We start from the raw sequence: 20,940 nt of genomic DNA on the forward strand, positions 1-20,940 counted from the left end.
AATGTTGATTCAGTTTATTTTCCTCCCAGACTATATTCTTGAGCATTTGAAAATATAGTTGTTGACCTGTGGGATATTGTTGTGATTTCTAGGCATGAATTCTTACATTTTTGTTTATTATATTTTCATTAAGACAGTTCTTTTGGAGTCTGTTATTTGCCAGTAAAGTTAATCATTTTTTAAAGTCACCATTTATTAATGCAAAGAGATCTCAAGGGTGAGTTTGAATTTAGATGCCTAATACTCCATGTCTGTCATTGGTATTTGCTCATTTGTAAGTTTTTGAAACATATTTTAAGGCTGCTTGGCATTGAAATTCTCTTTAAAAGAGAAACACTCAGATTTTTATTTTAGTAAATGCTGGTAATGAGTATGGCATTGTTTTATGTGTAGTTGACTTGCTGTATTTTGTTTTCTCCAAGAAAGTTGAAGTTGCTTGCAAATTGTTATGAAAATATGTGTTTAATTTATGCAGTGAAAGAATTAAATGCACCAGCTTCTAGGCCTTATGCATAGTACATTTTAAATTCATGGACTTTTGTGTAAATCCCAACAACAACCAACACCATCTAAGTCTATATATATTTTTAAAAACTTACTCATGGCAGATACCAGTGATCAAGACAGTATGATGCATCATGTTTTCCTCCTACTTTTATAAAGTTCTATATTTAAAAATTTGACTTCAACGAAAAATATTGTGTGAGTATAGGTCATTTGTAAAACAGTTAACCTTCAGCGATAAAAGTTTTGCAACTTGTATTCATTACAAGAACAGTCAGCATGTTGCTCTTTCAAGTGAATGAAAACATTTCTATTGATCTGACCATTTCTAAGGTCTAATGATTTATTATTTATGTGTCACAGGAAGATTGACATACCTTGAGATTGACATATTTTTGTGTTTAGTATTCATGTTGGGAATTGCATTAGCCAGTCATTTTTGTTCCCTTTGTGATAGTAGCAATTTTTATCTATGTCAGAGAAAGATACTGCTCAATGTTGATCAAAAGAAGTATTGAAATCTATGTTTTCATATTACGTTGCTTTTGAAAATGACATTGTGAAGTTCTGCTCCTTGAATAAATTTGATTTCAGTTTGCAGTCCTAAAGCTTATGAAGCAAACTGTTAAATAATTGGGGTATCCAGATGTTGAAGAGGGGCATGACACTAGAATGTTAGCTTATTTTCTGGAGGTGGTAGGGACAGATTTTTCTAGAAAGAAATTTTTTCCTCTTAAAGATGAGGCCCTTCTTATACTGTGGCCAACCCAGAACAGTCAATGCTTACATTTGTCAGACCAAGGCATTTGTCACTTTCAAAAGTGCAGAAATGTAATAGTTGATACATCACAGTTCTTCAGCATTGAAAGAAAGCACGCATTACTGTCTGCACACTGTAACTATACGTGCGAAAACATTGCATGTCTCTCTGGTCTTTGATGTTGTTTTGGACATGAAATAAGTCTTCCAGGGAACAATATTCGCAAGTTAGATGAAGGCTTTCAGAATTTTGTTGATGTCAAGATGTGAAAAAGTGTTCCTCTTTTAGTTTTATTGAGTTGTAGTCTTTTAGTTTTACTGAGCTGTATTATGACTGACAGGACGCTTTTATATTCAAGATTACTTCTTACAGTTTTCTGAAGGAATGAAGAAGCCAGAAAGTTATGTAGTGAAATAAGCATGTAAAGAATGCATTGAAATGAAAACTTGCTGTTTTCTTTTCATGTATGGAAATATTAATAAATGGTGCTTAGACTCAGAAGTGAAGTATAAATGTTTCACAGAGAGGTTTTAAAAGTGTTTTACTTTTCCTTCAGATTTTTATGCTGGTTATTTATTAAAAGGAATAGAACTAATAACCATTGTTACATACCAAAGCATTTTAAGAACAAAGCATGCCTTATTGTATACACATCTTGAATGAAATCCCTTAGTAATTTTGAAGATCTTGGTTCTGATTTTGACTCAGTTTTATTTCATATCTGATCTGTTATAGTTGTTGCATTTCTTTTTTTATTTAATATTAGTAAAGTAGACAAAGAATTCTTTCTGGTAGTGATTTCTCAGCCTAGAGAAATTCTGCCAGAGGTAGTGACTTTTATTTGATGTGGGTGTTGTACTGCTGTTGCTTTCAGAGTCAGGATGTGGGGGTGAAAACTCTGTCCGTGCTGGATCAGCAGGGTGGTAGGTAGTCATACACCCACCACTCTATTGTTATCTTCATATTGCATTCTTTGATGGGTGTGACCTGTCCTGTCCAGAGTTAAGTTTGATGTGTGGCCATTGTGCCTGTTACCCACGGTGGTTCCATTATGTTTATCACTGTTAAAGTGATGAGTAAATGACTGAAATCATTAGTATTTTAAATTTCATCAACATTTCTGTACTTCAGAAAATAATTGTAATCTGGATATTGTATCACAAGTGTCAGGTGTAGCATAGCATCAGAAGAGAATTGCTGTAATTATCCGAGAATTGTTGCTGCATCAGAAAAAATGGTGCTTGCACTTGTTTAAAGAAACATCCATCTCAAAAAGTGTTAAGAGCCGAGCATTAGGAAAAGATTTCCTCCCTATACCTCCAGCCTGCTGTGCCGAATGAAGTATGTGCACTGTGTGCATTCATGACTGCACGCCCTCTTTTTCTCATGCATTCATGTATGCACCTTCTCAGAAACATGCACTGGCATGTGTGTGCAAGGATGCTTTTGTGCACATGCATAGATTATATGCTTGCATTTTCTCTTTCTCACACTCACAAATTTTCTCACACACATATTTACATATTTGCAGTATTGCTACTTGTTATTACTAGCGAAGCAGCAATCACACTTCTGATGACGATGTCTTTAATGCTTTGGCTTCTTGTATGCTTGACATACTTGTATTCTTTATCATATATGCTTCCCCTTAATACTGCCGATTAAAAACAGCGTGCTGTATGCAGGCATCGTGGTACAATTCTAGGATTTTAATTGGATAAATTTGATGAATAAACTGAGCATAAAAAAAAACAAAATAAGACCTGATAGGTTTCTTTTTGCAAGGCACGTAAGATAGCATTTATATATGCATTCACCAGAAATTGTTCCAACAGTCTTTTGCATGGTTGATTTAACAGTTAAGATAAGTGTTTATATTTTATTCCTTTGTTTGCTTTGGTCATTGTATGTAAATCTTTGGTCTTCATTTTTCTTGCCTTGCATTATTGTTTTCTTATAATTTCTTATTATTTTGATTTGACGTTTTAGTTGAAACATTAATGGACAAATTATTGCAGTATGTTGTTAACTAATAATAATTTATAACAGTACAGTTACTGCTAATTTCTTTACACCAAGAAAGTTCTTTCTCTGAATATTTATCAGAATATTCTAGTTCTGTCAAATACAAAAGTGAAGGGTTGAATTAATCTGCAGTCACAATTCCCTTGTTTTGAGAGAATAATTGTACATGTTATGACAAAAAAATTTAGTTTTCATATGTAAATATGTCAGTATGTTGATGTTGGTGCTGAAATGAAGTTTGAATGGAGGGGGAGGAAGGGGTGGGATCATTTATAGATATTGCTTAAAAAACTGTGGTAGAAAGCTACTTATGACATAATTGGTTTTTGTATTTAAAAGTTTCAATTATGTAGATGTAAATGCTTTCTGTTTGTGTTAAAGGGTTTGTATTTCGTAAAGGCAAGGGGTTCCTTTGCTCATATTTTGAGTCAGTGATTGATTAAAACAGTGTCTTGAAATGAGCCCTTTTATTCAATTAAAAATTTTCACTAAAGTCTTTAAATTCTCAATAGTTTGCATGAAGGTTGACAGATATGAGCATCTCTATTTCTTATTCACATTTTTTTTCAGAACAACTGGACCGTATTGAGGAGGGCATGGATCAGATTAACCAGGACATGCGAGATGCTGAAAAGAACCTGGAGGGCTTAGAGAAATGTTGTGGACTCTGTGTGCTTCCATGGAAAAGGTCTGTGTGCACACTGACTTCATTGACAGACTTTTCACAAGCATACAAAGTGATATTAGAAAGCCTTCAATGGGAAGATGGTTTAGAAGAGAATAAGCTTGTATTTGTCTTTGTGCATGAGATAAAGTTATATATAGATAAATAAATACGTGGAAGGTGTGGAGGTACTTGAGTGTACAGAGATGAAATCACACAATGTAAACATGCATAGTTGTACATATTCATTCTTGTTCAGTTTTTAACCCTCGCCCCTTCATAACGTATATATATATATTTCACATTTTAGGTATAAATAAGGTCATAGCTTTTTATTGATATATTATTGAATGCGTAAAATTATTAGGTTAAAAAAAATACTTCAATTATGAATGGACTGAATCAGGTCAAAGAACTTTGAGAAGGGTGCCGACTACAACAAAACGTGGAAGGCATCAGAAGATGGAAAGGTCAATACAAATGGCCCTCGTATTGTGGTTGATGACCGCAATGGAGCAGGACCTGCAGGGGGTTACATTACACGGTTGGTCTTTATATTTTTTGTGTGTGCAGCTCTTATAATACATTTTTACTTTGTTTCTTTAAAATTCTTTGTATTTTATTGAAAAATGTGAGAAAATGATATATATGATACCTGATGATCACTTTTTAAAAGCTAAAAGCTGAATCAGTTAGTTTAGCATAAAGATTGTAACATTTAATAAGCACGCAAAGCATTTTATGATTTTTGTAATTATGCTAATAGTCTGGTATGGTCCATTATTATTTGCAGCAGTTACTCTTCAATAGTTTAGAGTTTCTTGACCATCTACTTAATACATGGTTTTTTCAATTAACTTTACCATTATTATTATTACTTGCTCTATAACTAAATAAATCATTGGCCTGGTCAGCAAGGTTAGCAGTCCTAACCACTGTTGGCCCCCACCAAACTTGTTTGTGCAACTCCAACATTATTGACACAACCATTATGCATCTCCTTCCTGTCACGAAGGGAGTTGCTTGTCTTCTAGTGGCTACATGCATGCAACACTTGTGGAGATTTGTTCTCTAATGAGGATGATGAGGGAATTTCTTTACAGCTGTTGTTTGGTGAAACTGACTGTTGTCTGGTCATTTTGTAGGCACAAAACTTTTTTTCCCCATTGACTGTTGATAATGTTTTCGCATGTCCTGCTCTCAACCATTCTCCCTTGAAGTGGGCAACAGAAAAGTCCATTTTTCTGCTGGCCTTAGCTAGCAGTGAGGGTGTTGGAATTACATGCCGTCGTGGCTGAGAATAAACAGCATGTTGTGAACCCTCAGTTATTATATTGGTCTGGCCCCTGCTTTCTTCCAGATGTGGAATGGATGCTTATATCCATCCTCCTCTTCAGCCAGACTTTAGGCACATCTCTTCATAGACCTTGCCCTTATGAATTGTCTGTCATTAAAGATGTTTGTAAACAGGTGTCACCTTCAGCAGCTCACCAGGCCATTAACCTTGCTGACTTGGAAATGGTTTGTTTTGGGTGAAGAACAACTGTAGCCCATAGGCATGTGAAAAATAATTTACAAGAAAGATTTCATTTTGTGAATATACACATAGCTGAACTGTAAAGAGCTAAAATGTTTCCTTTATTTGGCTGCATTCTGGAAATTCGCAACTATTCTAAAGCTTTCTTGGAAGCAAATTTACACATTGTAGATTTTATTAAATTTTAATTAATCTGCGTGCAACTTTGTGTGCTTGCAGAGTATTGAACGATGCCCGAGAAGATGAGATGGAACAGAACATGTGTGAAGTATCAGGCATGATTGGAAATCTGCGAAATATGGCTGTTGACATGGGCAATGAAATTGAATCACAGAATCGACAGATTGACCGTATTAACCAGAAGGTAGTCTCTTTGCTAAGCAAGCGTCTTACACAATGTACAACAGAGCAGCATTTGTACCTAATAATATGGGTTCTTAGTGAAAATTTAATTGCCTTTAAGGCATGTATATTGCCCATAATTTCAGTTAATTTCTTTCTGTACACATTAAAAAAAAAGGTAATTTCCTTTTATTTTAATTTTTTTGTGTGTATGGGGATGTTTCCTTCTGTTGTCCCCTATTTCATCATGATGGTTGTCTGCATATCCAGCCTCTTCCCATCCTTCTGTCTGGTGCAACTTGTTATTTCATCACTGGATACACGGAAAATTCCAACTTCATTCTTGCTGCTCCGGCCATAAAATATTCTTGGATCTGGCATTTGCATCATTGCTTCAAGCAATCAGCATTTTCCACCTGTCATATTCTACTGCTTTCTGCTGCATGCAGACGCTCTGCTGACCTATTGGTTTTGCACCAAATTGACTTGTGCCGCTAAGAAGTACAGTCTACTATTTCCCAAGCTACTGTATCATGCCTCTGCTGACTGTGCTCACTAAACTCAAATCAAATGCTTGACTTTGCCCAGAACATACTTCTACCTGTCCCATAACCAGAACTTCTGTGCTGTTTGTGTGAGAGCAGAAACTGACTACCCTATGTGCATTTACCTGACCAGTCACATTGTGCTGACTGCAAAAATCCTTTTTCGCTTCAGCTGCTAACCTGCAGATGGGTTTTGCTCCCCGCTTTTCTGCTTTTATTGTTTGTTAAATATTTGTTGTAGGTGATGCTTTGATGTGTCAAGTTTACATTAAACTGGCAGTTGACTGCTTCTTCCCAGTCCTCGTTTTTCAGAAGAACAGCTTATTTCATAAGAATTTTGGTGGTCATTCAAGAAGCTGACTGCAATAAACAATTCAGTATTTACTATGAGAGCATGTCTGTTGGCTTCATCTATTTTGATCAGTTTGTAGGGGTTTGGAGAAGGTCTTTACAAAGGAGTACACATTTATGGGACATCCAGCAGACAGTATGTTCTGGTCTTCAGCTCTGTCTTACAATTCCTTCCTTCAGACATTCATTAAATGATTCAGGCTATTGAAAGGGGTCTGAAAATATGTCAGTGTTTTAGATGACATGCTAGAAATGTAATGCTCTGGAATAGCATGAATCCCATCTGGAAAGTGAGGGGTGTGTGTTGCAAGATAATTTTTTAACTCTGTATTTGCACAGCAGTGTTAATTGAGCACTTAAAGACATGAGTAATAAAATATTTGTCATTTGTACTCATGTCTGGTTTTGTTTTGACGTTTTTTGATCCAGGGGGATATTTTTTTAATGGATTAGAGCATTTACAAAAAGTTCAGAAGTACTTCTGAGATCAGTTGAGTTTAGATAGATATTAGAGGAATTTATTTATCCTTTCCCCACACCATTCCTCTGCACTTTAAAATTTTAAAGATTTTATATTAGCATTATCTTAATGCCACTTTTTTAAAACTGAGAGAGCAAAAGAAAAGATAGCAACAAATCAATCCTTCATGACCAGCTTGTTTCTTATATTCTACCATTTCCATAAAGCCAAAAAAGATTTTCTCAGAAAGCATCAAGCTTGCTGGGAAAGGAACTCATAGAAAGAATAAAAATGACCAAAAACTTTCTCACTTGTTGTGTATACCATTTGTTTAGTAGTAAGCCCCAATTAGTAACTCCAGTGTATAGTTTCAAGAGGCTTATTTTATTAACAATTAATCTTGGACACAAGCAAACTGAAGAATAGCTGCAAATACTTTGTATGTGTGGTGCTACAGATAATTTTTCTTTCGTGATGATTGAGGACAACAAAGTTGCATTGAGAAATGTAGACACTGCTAGAATAATCAGTTTTATGCCAAGAATAAGAACTATTAAAGCTTGTTAGCACCACATGCTTAAGGCAATCTGTGTGTTTTAAGAGTAATTTTAGGGTTGCTTTTACCATGGTCATAAGGACAGCGGACTGTTCAGTTTTTGCAGTGGGAATTTTCCTTATAAATTTACAACTGTTTTGGGCATTATGCAGAGGGGATTGCATGTTGTTGGAGCGTGCTGTTTTGTCCTTAACCTGTCTTGCTTATCATGCTTTCTCTACAAGTCTTTAACTATTCTCCTTGCAGGGAATGTCAAATGAAACACGCATTACGGAAGCCAATAAACGTGCTACAAAAATTCTTAAAGAGAATTAGCTGCAGTGGAGTGCAGCTCAGATCAGTGCTGTAGTTAAAAATCAGCACCAATATGCTGGGACATCCTTTGGTAGTGTCAAGACTGACTTTAAAGACTTGGTCCCATTGTGGGAACATGAGACCAGAATCTGTTCACAGAGTAGTCCAGTCTTTAGACTGGGCATATGTTCTCTTTGTAGTTTCTGTAGTTGAAGAAGCTTTTTTTCCCCCCTCTCTCCTGTATAGCTCATTTGTCTTTTTAAAGTTTGTGCAATATTGCCTTTGGTTGCTTTTGCCTTTTTCATCCTCTAATCATATTTTCTCAGCTTGTAGATATCACTACTCTTTGCCACTTTTCCATCCTACTCATCTTCATTATCGCCACCGTCACTTACTTGAATAGGTCTTCCTTAATTTTGTAAAGAAACTTTCATTGACATATTGTGTTTCAACCCAGGTGATCATGTTTTTCCTAAAAAGACATTCCATAAAACATTTCAAGCTTAATTGTTTTTAAAAGATTCGCTACCTGCCATGCGTTTTTTTTTCTTTTTGGCACATTTGATGGAGTTTCTTCCAGGCACAGCATCAGCAATGTATTTTAGTACAGCAGTTTCAAAACAGATGCATCTTAACAGACTTTACTTTTATATACTTTTATAATTTTGGTGAGATTCTTTTCTGTCAAGTTTAAAAATCTTTGTTTTACTTCTTTGTAGCAAAAGATGGAAGTAGTATTTTTTTCAAGTTGTAGCATGAGAAAAAAACTGATTTCATTTTCTTAGACTGTGATAATTTTTGTCAGTGGTTAGCTAAGGCATGTTATTTTGCTCAGCATACCTGTTCAGCAGCAGAATAAACCTGTTCAGTGGCAAATAATTTAAATATATTTTCGGAGCTACTGAATTTAGATGTACCGAATATGATAGAAGGTATTGCTAAACATAAAAGTGTATGATGGTTCAGTTATTTTATTTCAACTGTATTTGTGAGCTGCATTGACTTAATAACTTTAGGAACAGCTTTGTTTATTAAATGGCAGAACTTCATATTATTGCATCATTTTGTGGGAAAAAAGTTTGTCTTAGAGGTAGTGCTGAAGTAGTAACTTTTTTTTTTCCTATCTGTGCATGTTATACTAGTTGTCTTGGTTGCCTTTGTTAAAGCTTTGTTTCACCTTTCGTTTTGTTTTTGTTTTTCTATTCTTTTCCTTTCACCATCTTCCCTTCCATGTGAATCGTCAACAATTGGGATGCTACTCTGAAGGGCGAGTCATTGAACAGTCGAGTGGACAATGCCAACAAGAGAGCCAACCAGATCCTTCGCAACCAGTGAAGCCTCTCGTTTGGATCAGGACTGATTTATCTGCTGTTGTGTGCAAGGCCTTGGTTGGCAAAGTCCTGGTGCTTGTCATTGAGCATCTGGCAGCATGAAAGAATCCTCCATTTTCAACACTCCTGCTTTCACTGTGCCCTTGTTTCCAAGCCCCTGTGCCTTTGGTGCAAGGTCATCATCACTGCTGCAGCAGACGCAAGAACTACACGAATAAATTGCTTAGAAGCAATGCCAGGGGACTGGGACAAGTATACAAGATGCACATTTTTTTTTTCAAAAGGTAATTTTCAAATAAGACAATGCCTATTCTGTTGATCTGGACTGTACCTCTCTTTTGAGGTGTATGTAACAGAAAAATAGATTACTCTTGTAATAAAAAAATATAATTGTTTTCCCATAATAGAATTATTTCAAGTGTTAGTTACATTTCATAAGCTATAGGGTTTATACTGTTTCATTAGGAATCAAGATTTTGGGGGAAAAATTGCTCCTGAAGTTGCACAGATTTTTCTTTACAGTTAATTTTGTAATTTAGAAATATAATAATGTTGATTATGAAGTGCTTCACTTTGCGTAAGTCAAAAATTTTAATGATTTTTGAAAAGAATGGACACTTGTTACAGAGGTGAACAGTTTTACAAGTAGTACTCTTTGCTACCAAATAGTGAGCTATCAATGTTGATTGTTGGCTTTCCATGGGGTGAAAGGGCAACAGTGAAGGTGATAAATCATTTACTACTTTCCCAACTTAATTATTTATCATCTTGAAAGCACATTGATTCTGGCATTCTAAATGACATCATTCATTTGTTGGGAAAAAAGCAACAAATTAAAAGTACTGTATTGGCTTTCATTCAGATAAAGTATCTGGGAGTGCGATTTAGACAGATTTTTGGGTTGTCTTTTGAAAAGTTGTGTAAAGGATGTGTGACGTAAAGTATTCTTGAGGGGCCTGGCCAGTAGATGGACATTTAATAGATGTATCCTCTTGGCATGAGCTGCCATCTTGAATTTTACAGGTCAGCAAGAATATCTTTGAACTGTAGTCTTCACGGTAGTTTTGTAGGCTTTCTACTTGTGGCATTCAGATTGTTGAATTGAAAAGCTAAGATTTAAAAATTACAAATATTTGCAGTTAGGCTCAGGTCAGGCAGGAAGAAATTTATTAGATGTCTATTTCGGGGATTGATGAAGTTTGGGGTAATCTTGCATGGCCTGATGCATGCTTATCAGTGAGATTTCTTAAGCATTGTATGTGCATATGCTTTCCATTTGTATGTTGCTAATCCCGTTTGTATTGCTATATAATGCACACTGTAAAACTGGTTTTTACACAACTTTGTTGGCCCCTGATAGATGTATTTATTTGCATGTCACCACAAGCTCAAACTATGATGATTCTAGTATTATGCAGTTATGATGTGAAACGTAACTTTCTTTGGGTGGTTTGGCATAAATTTAACTTGAAGACAGTAAAGTCCATTCATTGAAAGCGAAAGCTTTTCAGTGAAAGGAAGAAACTTGTTTATGGATCATGATCTGTGATGTTGATAGTTGAAAGTGATCAGTGATTCTTTCCTTAGAAGGTGTCTGTGGTTGAAAGAAGAATAGCTATCTGCCTCGGGGAATTATGCCTTATGTAGGACAGAAAATGAGGATAAGGTTTTGGGGTAGTAGTGAATAAAAGTGTTGGAGACCTGCATCATATGACTCAGAATTAGGACTTTATTATTTAGAAATGTGCATGTGACAGATCTTTGCTCATAGGGATGTTATTTGTACATAGGTCATAACATCATCTGTGATATCCATCTTGTCTACGATAATGAACAAGGTCTTTAGAAATTACAGATGTTTCAATTTTTGTTTTTCTAAAATACATGTACATTCTCATTTCTATACTTCTAGCGATGGTATACACACACACACTGTACCGCTATCGTGGTTATCGTTACTTGCTGACAGTTCATCTCATGTAATGCATGTGCTTGCCTGATATACATCTGAGCACTGTTGCTGTTTACTTTTTACTAGAAGTTTTTCAATGCTGTAATGTTGAAAAATGAAGAGAATGCTTTGCAAAAGACTTGTTAAGATCGGTCAGAGGAAGGGAGAGTACAGACTTTCACAAAGCCACAAATAGTGTGAATGTAGGTGACGCAGAATGTTTGAAGGATTGAGGATAAGGTGAGCAAGACTCTTGTTACCACATACAGGTCATTGATGCTGACCACTACCATCACGGGATGCATTGCTTTCAAACTGTTACATGGTGGACTTTTCATTTCCATCTAAGCTCATGCTCCTGTCAGCTTTAAAAGCAGTTTTTTAAGCAGTATTCTTTTTACCTTTGGAGGATGCAGCTGTTTGTTGACTGTTTAAACTTTTGCAGCTTTTGTTCTTTAGGTTGTGTCTGCATCTTCCTTTGTCTTTGATACATCTACAGCTTCTCTCATGATTAGGTTACAGCAATATTTTACATCATTTCTTTTCTTTCTTAGTTTCTTCTTGTGATTTTGACCATTTGGAATCAACACTATTGTAAAAATTTTATCAATAACCTATACAGTAATGTATATACTTACAGAGTAATGCATCTCATCCTGCCATTTGTAACATTTTTTTTTTCTCGTCTTGAGAACAGAAATATGTCTTAATTTGTTGCCCAGTGTAAAGGTATACCACCGACAGAGCGAACAGCCACAAACATTTCACAGGGCAAGTCCAGCCCTCATCTTACTAGCCGACATGCTTAAACTGAAGTCCTGGCTTTGTTAGATCAAGGTCACATCTTTGTTGCCCCTTAAGAAACATTTGCTACTTATCCTTCATAAAGTGTGTTACAAGGAAACTTAAAACTAAAGAGACAAAAAGAAACCTGTGTTCATCAGAAAATGAAGCCAGGTATATAATTTAGATAATTAAAATGTACTTTTTACTCCCAACGCTTTTGTCTAATGCAAAGCATTCGATTTGTTGTCACTATTGCGGTGCCCACTTTTCTGTTTGGAAAATTTGTGAAATATTCTAAAGCTGTGTGACACTTTCTGAAAATTATTTTTCCCATTTGTGGACCAAGTTAAAAAAGCTGACGTGTTTATCTGCATGCATTATCACTGAGCACAACTGCTGTGTTTTGGGTTTTCCATGACTGCCCTTTGTAGAGTCGCAGCAGGCTGGATTTTCATCTGGATTGTATGGGTTTTTTTTTTAAAAATAAAATCTCATTCTCCCCTTTAGTTTACTTGCTCAAAGATTCCATCCAATGTCTATCAAAGAATGCAGATGGTAGATAGGTACAACCTCTGAAATCACCCTTTCTACTGCCGTTTTTTTAAATTTTTATTGTCAGTTAAAAAGTTTTCTTCAACTTTCCCTAGGCACCATCATCATTGTTAAATTTCTCTTCCTGGCATCTTCGAGTGTAAGTTTTTTTATGGTGTGGGGAAAATATTTGTAAAGTTACAATAAATGTTTTTCGTCAATTCATTGATATTGCTTATATACTTACAAAGCAGTAGCTGAATTCTTGAGTGGGGAAGTCCACAAATCATTTACATTCCAAGAATGAAAACCCTTTTGTAATGAAACAAATGCCCTATTTTGAAAACAGAAGATGTTTTTTTTTTTTTAAAAAATTCATTTTCAGTTCATTTCCATTGCTAAGATGTCGCAGTCTCGGGTCATACGTTTTGGTGAGAGTCCGACTGATGGTCGTTATAAACCATTTTGTGAAAACTGGTAGTGTCAAGTTTTGTGATTCCAGCTTCTTTTGAAGCCTCAGTGCTTTGCTCCGTGCGTTAACGATTAACGATTCCACTGCACGGCCTGCAGAGTGCACCTACATGGATAACTGTGTGATCGCTATGGACTTGACCGTGTTTGCGGTGCCCACCCTAGCACCGTGTAATATCTTTCTACCATCGCGTCTTTGCTTCACGTCGGGCAGAGCAAGGCGAGGCTGACATGCCGGCTGGCTGATGACGAGAGGAGACAGACTGTGGGTGTCTATATAGCTTTCATCAGAGCCAGACCGAGTGGTGTCGAAAGCTGAAAGGAGTGAAATATCTTGGTGTGTAATCTGCGCCCACCGAAGAGCTGAACATGGATGTTTGCTTGCTTTTCACACAGACGATCTTTGATAACGAGCTTTGATAACGAGAGGATCACAACTCCGCGACGGTGGAATGCAGGGTCTCTGACGTCACAACTCGCGTCTGCTCAAGTTTTGTTACGCTCGACGCATCTGAGTGCAGTGGGTGACAGTATGAACATTCAGAGGGGCGACCTTGCGTAGACCCCTAAGGCGTATGGTATGTTTATTTCAGACCCTTAAGGTGTGTGAAACATTTCAACGTTAATTAAGCGGCTCCATGCATGTGTGGAGCGTATAATTAAGAACGTTAAGCGTCACAGTCAAACGAGTGCGTCCTACACCTGGGATGCTGCTTGCCCTTTCCAAGACATTTTGTTAACAATAGAGATCAGACTGAATTAAAGCAAACGGTGCTGTTACCTGTCACTTTCATATCCGTCGACTTCACTCAACCCTCCCTCCCTCCCCTTTATTCGTTGGCTCCTTCTCTTGACCCTGTTGGTAACGAATTGCTTTTGATAGGTTAGCATGTACATCTGGCGTTTGCGGGTTGGCGTTAGAATGGCCAGCACGCAGGGGTGATATTCGTTGTCGAGGATGTTACACGCGAACAGGCTTGACGTCAACACCAGTCTGCGTGACTGGTTCGCTAGTGAGGGGGAGGTCAAAGGTCGGTATATTTTGTCACTCCGCGTAGAGAAAGGAAGTGCTTAGTGCTAGTTTCGTAGACAACACATCTGGCTTGCTGCGAAGCCGTCACACCCATTGTTTCGTCCTGTATAATAAACTTCAGCATCAATACACATGTTCATCTTGTTTCATTTGAGATTAAACGTGCACTTCCAAACACCGAGCAGGCGTTGTCTATGTGTGTGTGTATGAGAGAGCAGTGGTCAGTTCACTTCTCTCCCTCTCTCGTTTCATCTCCTTTCTCATCATGGGTGTTATTGTAATGACTATTCACTAGGCAGTTTTGTTAGCGGCAACATAACATGCCATGGACTTTCGACATGCTCGTTCACATGAAATGACACAGTCACGTGATACTGAGACTACTTCATTTTTATTGCAGTAGTCTGTAAAGTGTGCCCATGTAGCTTAACAATGCAACTCCACCTTGTAGAAAAACCCATCACACCATGGAGTTCTACTCCATCTGAGTTATTGCTATAGAATACCGGCTGCCACGCGAAAAGTATATAGAGAGATATGCTGTATTAAAGTCTGGTCACGTGACCGCAACGCGTAAGTCTGCTCCATGGACGACCTGGCTCATGTAGATTGGCATTATACCAGCACTTAACTAAGCGGTCATCGGGAAAAAAAATCAATTTGCAAGGCGGAAGCTGCAGAACATAAAAATCTATATAGACATATATTCTAGCACCACCAGCCAGTTTATTGTGTCGGAGATGGTCGGGGAGCAACATCTCTTCGATCTGATTGGTGCGGTGCTGGCCGCTGATTGATAGGGTGTCTTGGCAGTGACGCGGTGCGAGGTTGTCACTCCTTGTCACAAAATGCTGCCTCGCCGCACGACGACGGCCGACTGCCCGGGCTGAGAGTCGCACAGCAGGTCGAGGGCGTGCATGGGCTGGCCCCACTGGCTGGCACTCTGGTTCTGGCTGGCGTAGAACTTCACTTGCAGTGTCGTCGTCAGGATCTGGCCACGCTCCAACTGGCGTAATGAAACGCACACACACGCGCGCACACATACACACGCACCAGCGAAATACATGAAAGAATGCTGAAACGAGAGTTTCAAGAATTCTACTGTGCGTATTAACAACTCAAGCGCGTGCACCCTTCCGGTAGCTGCGTTGCAATTACAGGACCGCTGCAGCCATCGGGACAACTTGATCTTGCGACCATGTTCACCTGGAGCTGTGTCAACAATTCATCTAACGGTGGTTCTAAGCGGCGTGACTGATACAGCGGTCCGTGATTGATTAGATCGCTCGGGGCAGCTACTGTACACGCGCACGCACGCACGTGCACTGAAAGATCGGGTGGGTGGGATGGGAGGTTTCGCGTACATACTCGTCTGGCGCATCCTGCAACGCTGCCGTGATAAATCTTTCAGGGAGTTGTCACCTACCTGTTTTAAGAAAGAATCGAGAGGCGATACCAATCGACATCAGAGGAAGAGAAGAGCACGACACGCACGAGTTTAAAGGTCGGCTCCAGTTATTTGCGCGAGAACGACAAAAGAACGATTCTGGAGCCTCGTGCTTTGAAACATTACCCAGTAATTGGCAAATGTCAAGGCAGGTTATTAACGCGGGCAATCTTCGCTGCTTCATCCGTCTCCCATGGTGCTTCCCGCTGGGAGGATGCTGGAATATGGCTGACATTTTCATGGCTCTGGAAAGCTTTGCGGCATCTGCCTTGGAATAGCGCACCTAATCAGGTTGTAGTCTGGAGACCGGACACAGTCGTCAACAAATGCTGTCTTCATCGACAGTACAGAATTGGATGGTGAAGAGAGGCGTAAAATAAATGAAAATAATTCCGTTTAGCCCTGAACACACTAGAATGGTGATGTCAATTCAATGTCGGAAGAAATTAATATTTTCAGCATTTTGTCACGCTAACTACATAAGCATAACTGAACTAAACGCTCTCCAGCTTCATGCCTGCATGAGTGAACTACTGTCATTTCGTCGGCTGCAATTTATCGCTAGAGCTGGCTGCCGTTATCTTTGTGCGGGTAGATGATGTAAAAGCCGTTATTAACCGGGCAAAGTGCCTTGGAAAATAAGGCAATACAAGTTTTTAATTTTGAATACAAGTTTTTAATTTTGAATACAAGTTTTTAATTTTGAATAAAAGTTTTGTGCATGAATACATGTCTGTTCGTGGTGTACACCTTTGCCAACTTAGTTGCCTCTGCCAGCAACTGACACCGCAAGCCAAAACAAAGAAGCAAATATTCCGGGACTCTGATGACCCGCAGATATTCTAACTACTCTAAATGTCAATCGGCCATCTTCGAGTGAGTTATATTCAAGACACGTTGTCCTAGCGTATGAGCAACTGATCCTCTCAGCGGATTACGTCGGTAAATTCTAGACAAATACTGTTCTTCTTGTTCCTAATTGCCCCCAGTGGGGCATTGGGCCGGACAAATACTGTACCTGGATGAAGTCGTTAAGTTCAAGATTTCATATGCTGTCCTAGCAGATTATGTAGTTAAGTGAACAACCGTCTCAGCGGATTTATGCCGTTTATATTTAAGACATATATCGTCATGGCAAATGAGCGAATGATCGTTTCAGTGGATTATGTCGTTAACTTTTAAGATATGCACTAGTAAATGGATGATCGTCTCCTAAATTCAAGGCATATATTGTCTTAAAATGCGAGCAAATGATCATCTCAGCACATTACATCGTTATAGTCATTAGTCAATATATAATTATAATTATTGTCATATGATGTAAGTGAATTTTCGTCTCAGTGGATTACATCGTCACATTCTAGACAGATACTTCCGTATACTAACAATATGAGCGAAACTTTATCTCACAATACTCATCTCGCCGTATATCAAGATAGCTATTCGACCCTTATCTGCGCATGCGTATCTGTTGCCGGCTGGCGCATGCGAACTGAGTAGAGTGAATGGCTGTCTCGGGCGAAGGTTCAGATCGCGTCACAGGAACAACCAGTAACAGCACCACTTATGTAAATTATTACTAACCAAAAACAGCTCGGTGAATTAGTGCTCGTGAAGCACTTTGTAAGAGGCGAGACTTTACAAGAACTGCAAGTTTCTGTTTTTAAGTAAAAAAAAAAATAAAGTATTGAGTAATGAGTGCTCACTTCAAAGAAAAAATGGATCTTTTCCCGCCGTCCCCTCCTAGTGACTTCAAAGCCGTCAACTGTCCAGATTGTCGAGTACACTGATAAGTCCTCGTTGGCTTTGCTTGGCAAGGCTTGTGTGAACAGCGTCTTCTCTCCCTGGATCGTCCATTTTCTGAAGACAGAATGCAGTCTCCATTATAGAGGAGGCTTTGACTGACTAGTGATTCAGGTTTTTTTTTTCTCCAATCCATTGACTCCATGAAGCAGGATCAAGATTACTTGCTGAAAATAGCAGCTGTTGGAAGAAATTCCATAGCATTTTCACTAGTTGTCAAGTAAAAAAAAAATACTCAGCATTTATGTAGCACTTTTTTACAATAATTGCTCAGTGTTTAAAAACTACAAAGAGGCCATGCATTTTAAAATAAATTTTCACGCCACACAGAGATTTATTTGCATAACAAATTTGTACATAAACACACCAGTGTGTACACTCATGAGTCATGACTATACAGAAGAAACGAAAATCTCCAGAAATAATCTTCCCCCTAGCAGACATATAAAATAGAGACAACATACAAGCACCACAGAAAAATTAAGAAAACTCCGGCAGTCAAGGACCGGACAAACCTACTGAATTCACTAAACTCTTTGTCGAACATTATGTTCGCGAATGCTTTTATTATTAGTAAATTTAACCACGTCCGTCCACTCGTCTAGCCCAAAAGTCTGCAGGGAGTTCGAAGGTAGCAGACGACACAAGGATCTCACAAGTCTTATACTCACAGGAGTTTCCTAGGCGGTCGGAAGCAGACGTTGATTTTGTATGTGTGGCCGATACGCATTTTCACAGTCACGTTGTTTTCGAACCGCTCTCCGTCATGTTTGAAGTACACGGACTTGCCGTCGGGCTGTGTCTTCACTCTACCGAGGCCTCAAACCTCGTGGCCATCTTCTTGCACGATCAGCTGTGACCAGACACACGAGAGAAAACTTGCGCGTGGGCCTATATATAAGACTGGGCAAAAAACATACAATCTGAAGAGGCGGGGTTGGAAATATTGACCTTGTTGTACGGAAGATACTCCCCTGGTCCCCAGATGAGCTTTATAATGGTCCTCGACGCAGCTGCATTAAGAAGGCAGATTTCAGGATTTGTTTTTCTGCAGCAAAAGTAGGTTATAATTTATGCTGCTGCCAGTCTGACATCCTGAGTGGGTTTCGATGAATGTAAACGTCTTTTCCAAGTCTTACGTTTGTAATCCATGCGAAGAAGGGGACCAGTGGTCTGCGCATTCGTTGACATTTACAACTTCCTTCCGCCATGCAGATGTTTGTCAGCGCCACAACACGACAACCTATTTATCCTTTATTCTTCCAGCGAGATCACTCCTCACAAGCCGATACACACGAGTCTAGTTGTACGCCGATCATCTACTCAAAAACAATGTCGACAGTTCTGCAAAATCTTTGTGAGCTTCTTTGTAATACCAACAAATTGTGGACGCAATGCCAACAGTTGTGACTAAATCACGAGCGTGCCGGATCTTCTATCGTTATTCTTGAATACAAACATTACCGCAATGGTAATAACTGCTTAATATCAGAAATGTAAATCTTCCCCCCTACTCCCGACAGTTTCCGAATGTTTAATTAGCAAGCGTGGTCTGACTTGTCTTTGTTGTGACACTGACGTCACGCATAAGGCCTCGGTTAACCCCACATGTGCCCCGGCCTCTACATGATGTAGAGCTGCGGTGACAGCAGCCTGTGTCTCCCATCCATCAACGCATAGAGTACAAAAGTCTAATAAAGAAAGGGACAAGCCTTTAAACATGATGAAGTGCAAAGCAGTTTCTGAAAGGGTTTCTTCTTGAGAGAGAGAGAGCACTCTTTTGCCAAAAATCTGTAACTTCTGGTTTAGTTCACTTTAAGAGGCTTGGTTATCTTTCCACAAGCATGGAAATATTTTAATAATAATAACGAATACTTTTATAGCGCTTGCTGAGAACGCTTTACAGAAGTAATAGACAGATCCCTCCTTATAAACGGATCACTAACACCATGCACCCATATTCTCATGTAACAGACACGTCTACTCATACACGAGGTAAATACAAACACGTTATGCACGCTCATGCCAGGACATGGTCGCAGTGAAGTAAGTCTCTATTCTGCAAACAAAAATATAATGATTTATAATCGAAAAACAAAATCCTTAGATCTGTGCAGGACATCCGCAATGATAAATACTGTGGACAAAAAAAAAATCATCAGGTACAAGGTCATGGAGGACCTGATATGAGAGATACACATATCAATAATCTTCATAGTATCCCTGATCATAATGTCAGCAACACTCAGAGGTCAAGTACAGAGATTTTACTCTTTCCTTACGAAACGGTGTGTATGTGTGTGTGTGCGCGCGCGCTTCTTCCCCACGTTCGGATTAATTATGCATATCTCTACTCCTCCTCTCTCACTTTGTGCGCACATCTGTGAAATGAGAGGACAAACAAGGTCATGTTTACAGTGACGTATTTGCAACTGTGGTGGGTGGATGGGTGTGGGGAGAGTGAAAAACCCAAAACAAAACTGGATTTCGGAGTTGAAAACTCGCTCATCTTATTTGTCATTTCCCGGACCCCTTACACTGGAAATGAAATATGGCAGCTACAATTCAACAAGCACATGAGCCTCCTGCACTCCTGATCAAGAAACAGGTCGCTGCACTGAGCGAGTCAACCTCGTTTTATGTTGAGCGGCATCCATAAAGACTAGGCTCTCTGGTCAACGCTGCTGTCATGGAAATTGTCTTTAAGAGGGATTGACAGCAAGATGATAACTACAGACGACAATCAATGTGATGTACACTTCTAGAAGATTAACCGATTAAAACTTTCGCGTATGTAACCAGTCCATCTGTCAACAGGGATAAACAGCTTGCTTGACAGATTCGCCGATACATTACGAGTTCTTCGTTAAGGAAACTTCAGAAACCATGGAGTAACTCCCGGGTGGGCAAAGTACGGCCTTCAGGTCGGATGCGGTCTGCGGACGTCTTTGGACTGGCTCGTCTGCCAAAATGTGAAACGCACTTGTTATGATTTTAATTTAATCATCCTAGTCCGTAACATTCTAACACAAAATTAAAAATAATAACAAATAACACAGCTTACATGTCTGAAGTAGTCGTTTGAGAGCATCGGGGGCGGATGCCGTCCACGGCTGCGTCACATCGCTACAGTCCGGCTGTCCCACTGTCCCCTACTGTCAGGGCCCGAGAGACCCGGGACAGATGACTTGTACTTGTAATCGTCCCAGTATATAATGTATTACAATTCGAATCTCAATATCTACACTCAAACTCAACTTCTGCATTAATGCTGGTGTTCTGTCCTTAGACCTTCTTAAAAGAAAGGAGAACAGCAACGTCCATCCACATAAAAGCTGAGTCATCATCTGGTGAGCTCAAGAGAGTGTAGTGTTGCCGAGGAGGTATTCAGCGGGAGATCTGTTTTGTGGACAGGTTAACGAAGTTTTAGCATCAAATTGCAACGGATGCTAACGCTTATATCTACCGGGTTTCTGTGTGAGAGGACAGACTCTGGACCTTCTGGCATCTCGTGCGTAACAGTCGCCGATACTTCCCATACCCAAGGGT

At 38.9% G+C, this 20,940-nt stretch overlaps 2 protein-coding genes across 8 annotated transcripts in view; one reads left to right on the plus strand and one right to left on the minus strand.

The window, feature by feature from the left end:
• LOC112570518 (synaptosomal-associated protein 25-like) overlaps window positions 1-14,320 on the plus strand; it is a 37,862-nt gene extending 23,542 nt beyond the window's left edge. For 3 of the 7 annotated variants that reach the window (XM_025248997.1, XM_025248999.1, XM_025248993.1), the window contains 5 exons: window positions 2,139-2,187; window positions 3,860-3,977; window positions 4,360-4,497; window positions 5,710-5,854; window positions 9,305-14,320. In XM_025248997.1, the coding sequence (XP_025104782.1) occupies window positions 2,139-2,187; window positions 3,860-3,977; window positions 4,360-4,497; window positions 5,710-5,854; window positions 9,305-9,373 (519 nt within the window). In that variant the 3' untranslated portion in view covers window positions 9,374-14,320. Of the gene's footprint in view, window positions 1-2,138; window positions 2,188-3,859; window positions 3,978-4,359; window positions 4,498-5,709; window positions 5,855-7,990; window positions 9,088-9,304 lie in introns of those variants that run through there. The other 4 variants (XM_025248998.1, XM_025248994.1, XM_025248995.1 and 1 more) reach the window with 3 other exon arrangements.
• A 193-nt stretch (window positions 14,321-14,513) lies between these two features.
• LOC112570519 (CB1 cannabinoid receptor-interacting protein 1-like) lies at window positions 14,514-18,583 on the minus strand. Its single transcript, XM_025249000.1, has 3 exons — window positions 18,063-18,583; window positions 17,295-17,448; window positions 14,514-15,147 (listed from the first exon to the last, which is right to left on the minus strand). Exons 1-3 carry the CDS (start codon window positions 18,119-18,121, stop codon window positions 14,983-14,985), a joined length of 378 nt encoding a protein of 125 aa, XP_025104785.1. The 5' UTR covers window positions 18,122-18,583; the 3' UTR covers window positions 14,514-14,982.
• Window positions 18,584-20,940: the final 2,357 nt, after the last annotated feature.

Source organism: Pomacea canaliculata, linkage group LG8 (assembly GCF_003073045.1).
Source record: "Pomacea canaliculata isolate SZHN2017 linkage group LG8, ASM307304v1, whole genome shotgun sequence".
Taxonomy (NCBI): Eukaryota; Metazoa; Mollusca; class Gastropoda; order Architaenioglossa; family Ampullariidae; genus Pomacea; species Pomacea canaliculata.

What these genes read in the sequence shown, in the direction of transcription:
- LOC112570519 (XM_025249000.1), bottom strand. Translation starts at nt 18,121, where the DNA reads ATGCGTATCGGCCACACATACAAAATCAACGTCTGCTTCCGACCGCCT. An exon ending in CGACCGCCTAGGAAACTCCT is followed by an intron (nt 17,449 to 18,062) that starts GTGAGTATAAGA and finishes TTCTGTCTTCAG; the next exon opens with AAAATGGACGATCCAGGGAG. An exon ending in AGATCCATTTTTTCTTTGAA is followed by an intron (nt 15,148 to 17,294) that starts GTGAGCACTCAT and finishes TCATTACGCCAG; the next exon opens with TTGGAGCGTGGCCAGATCCT.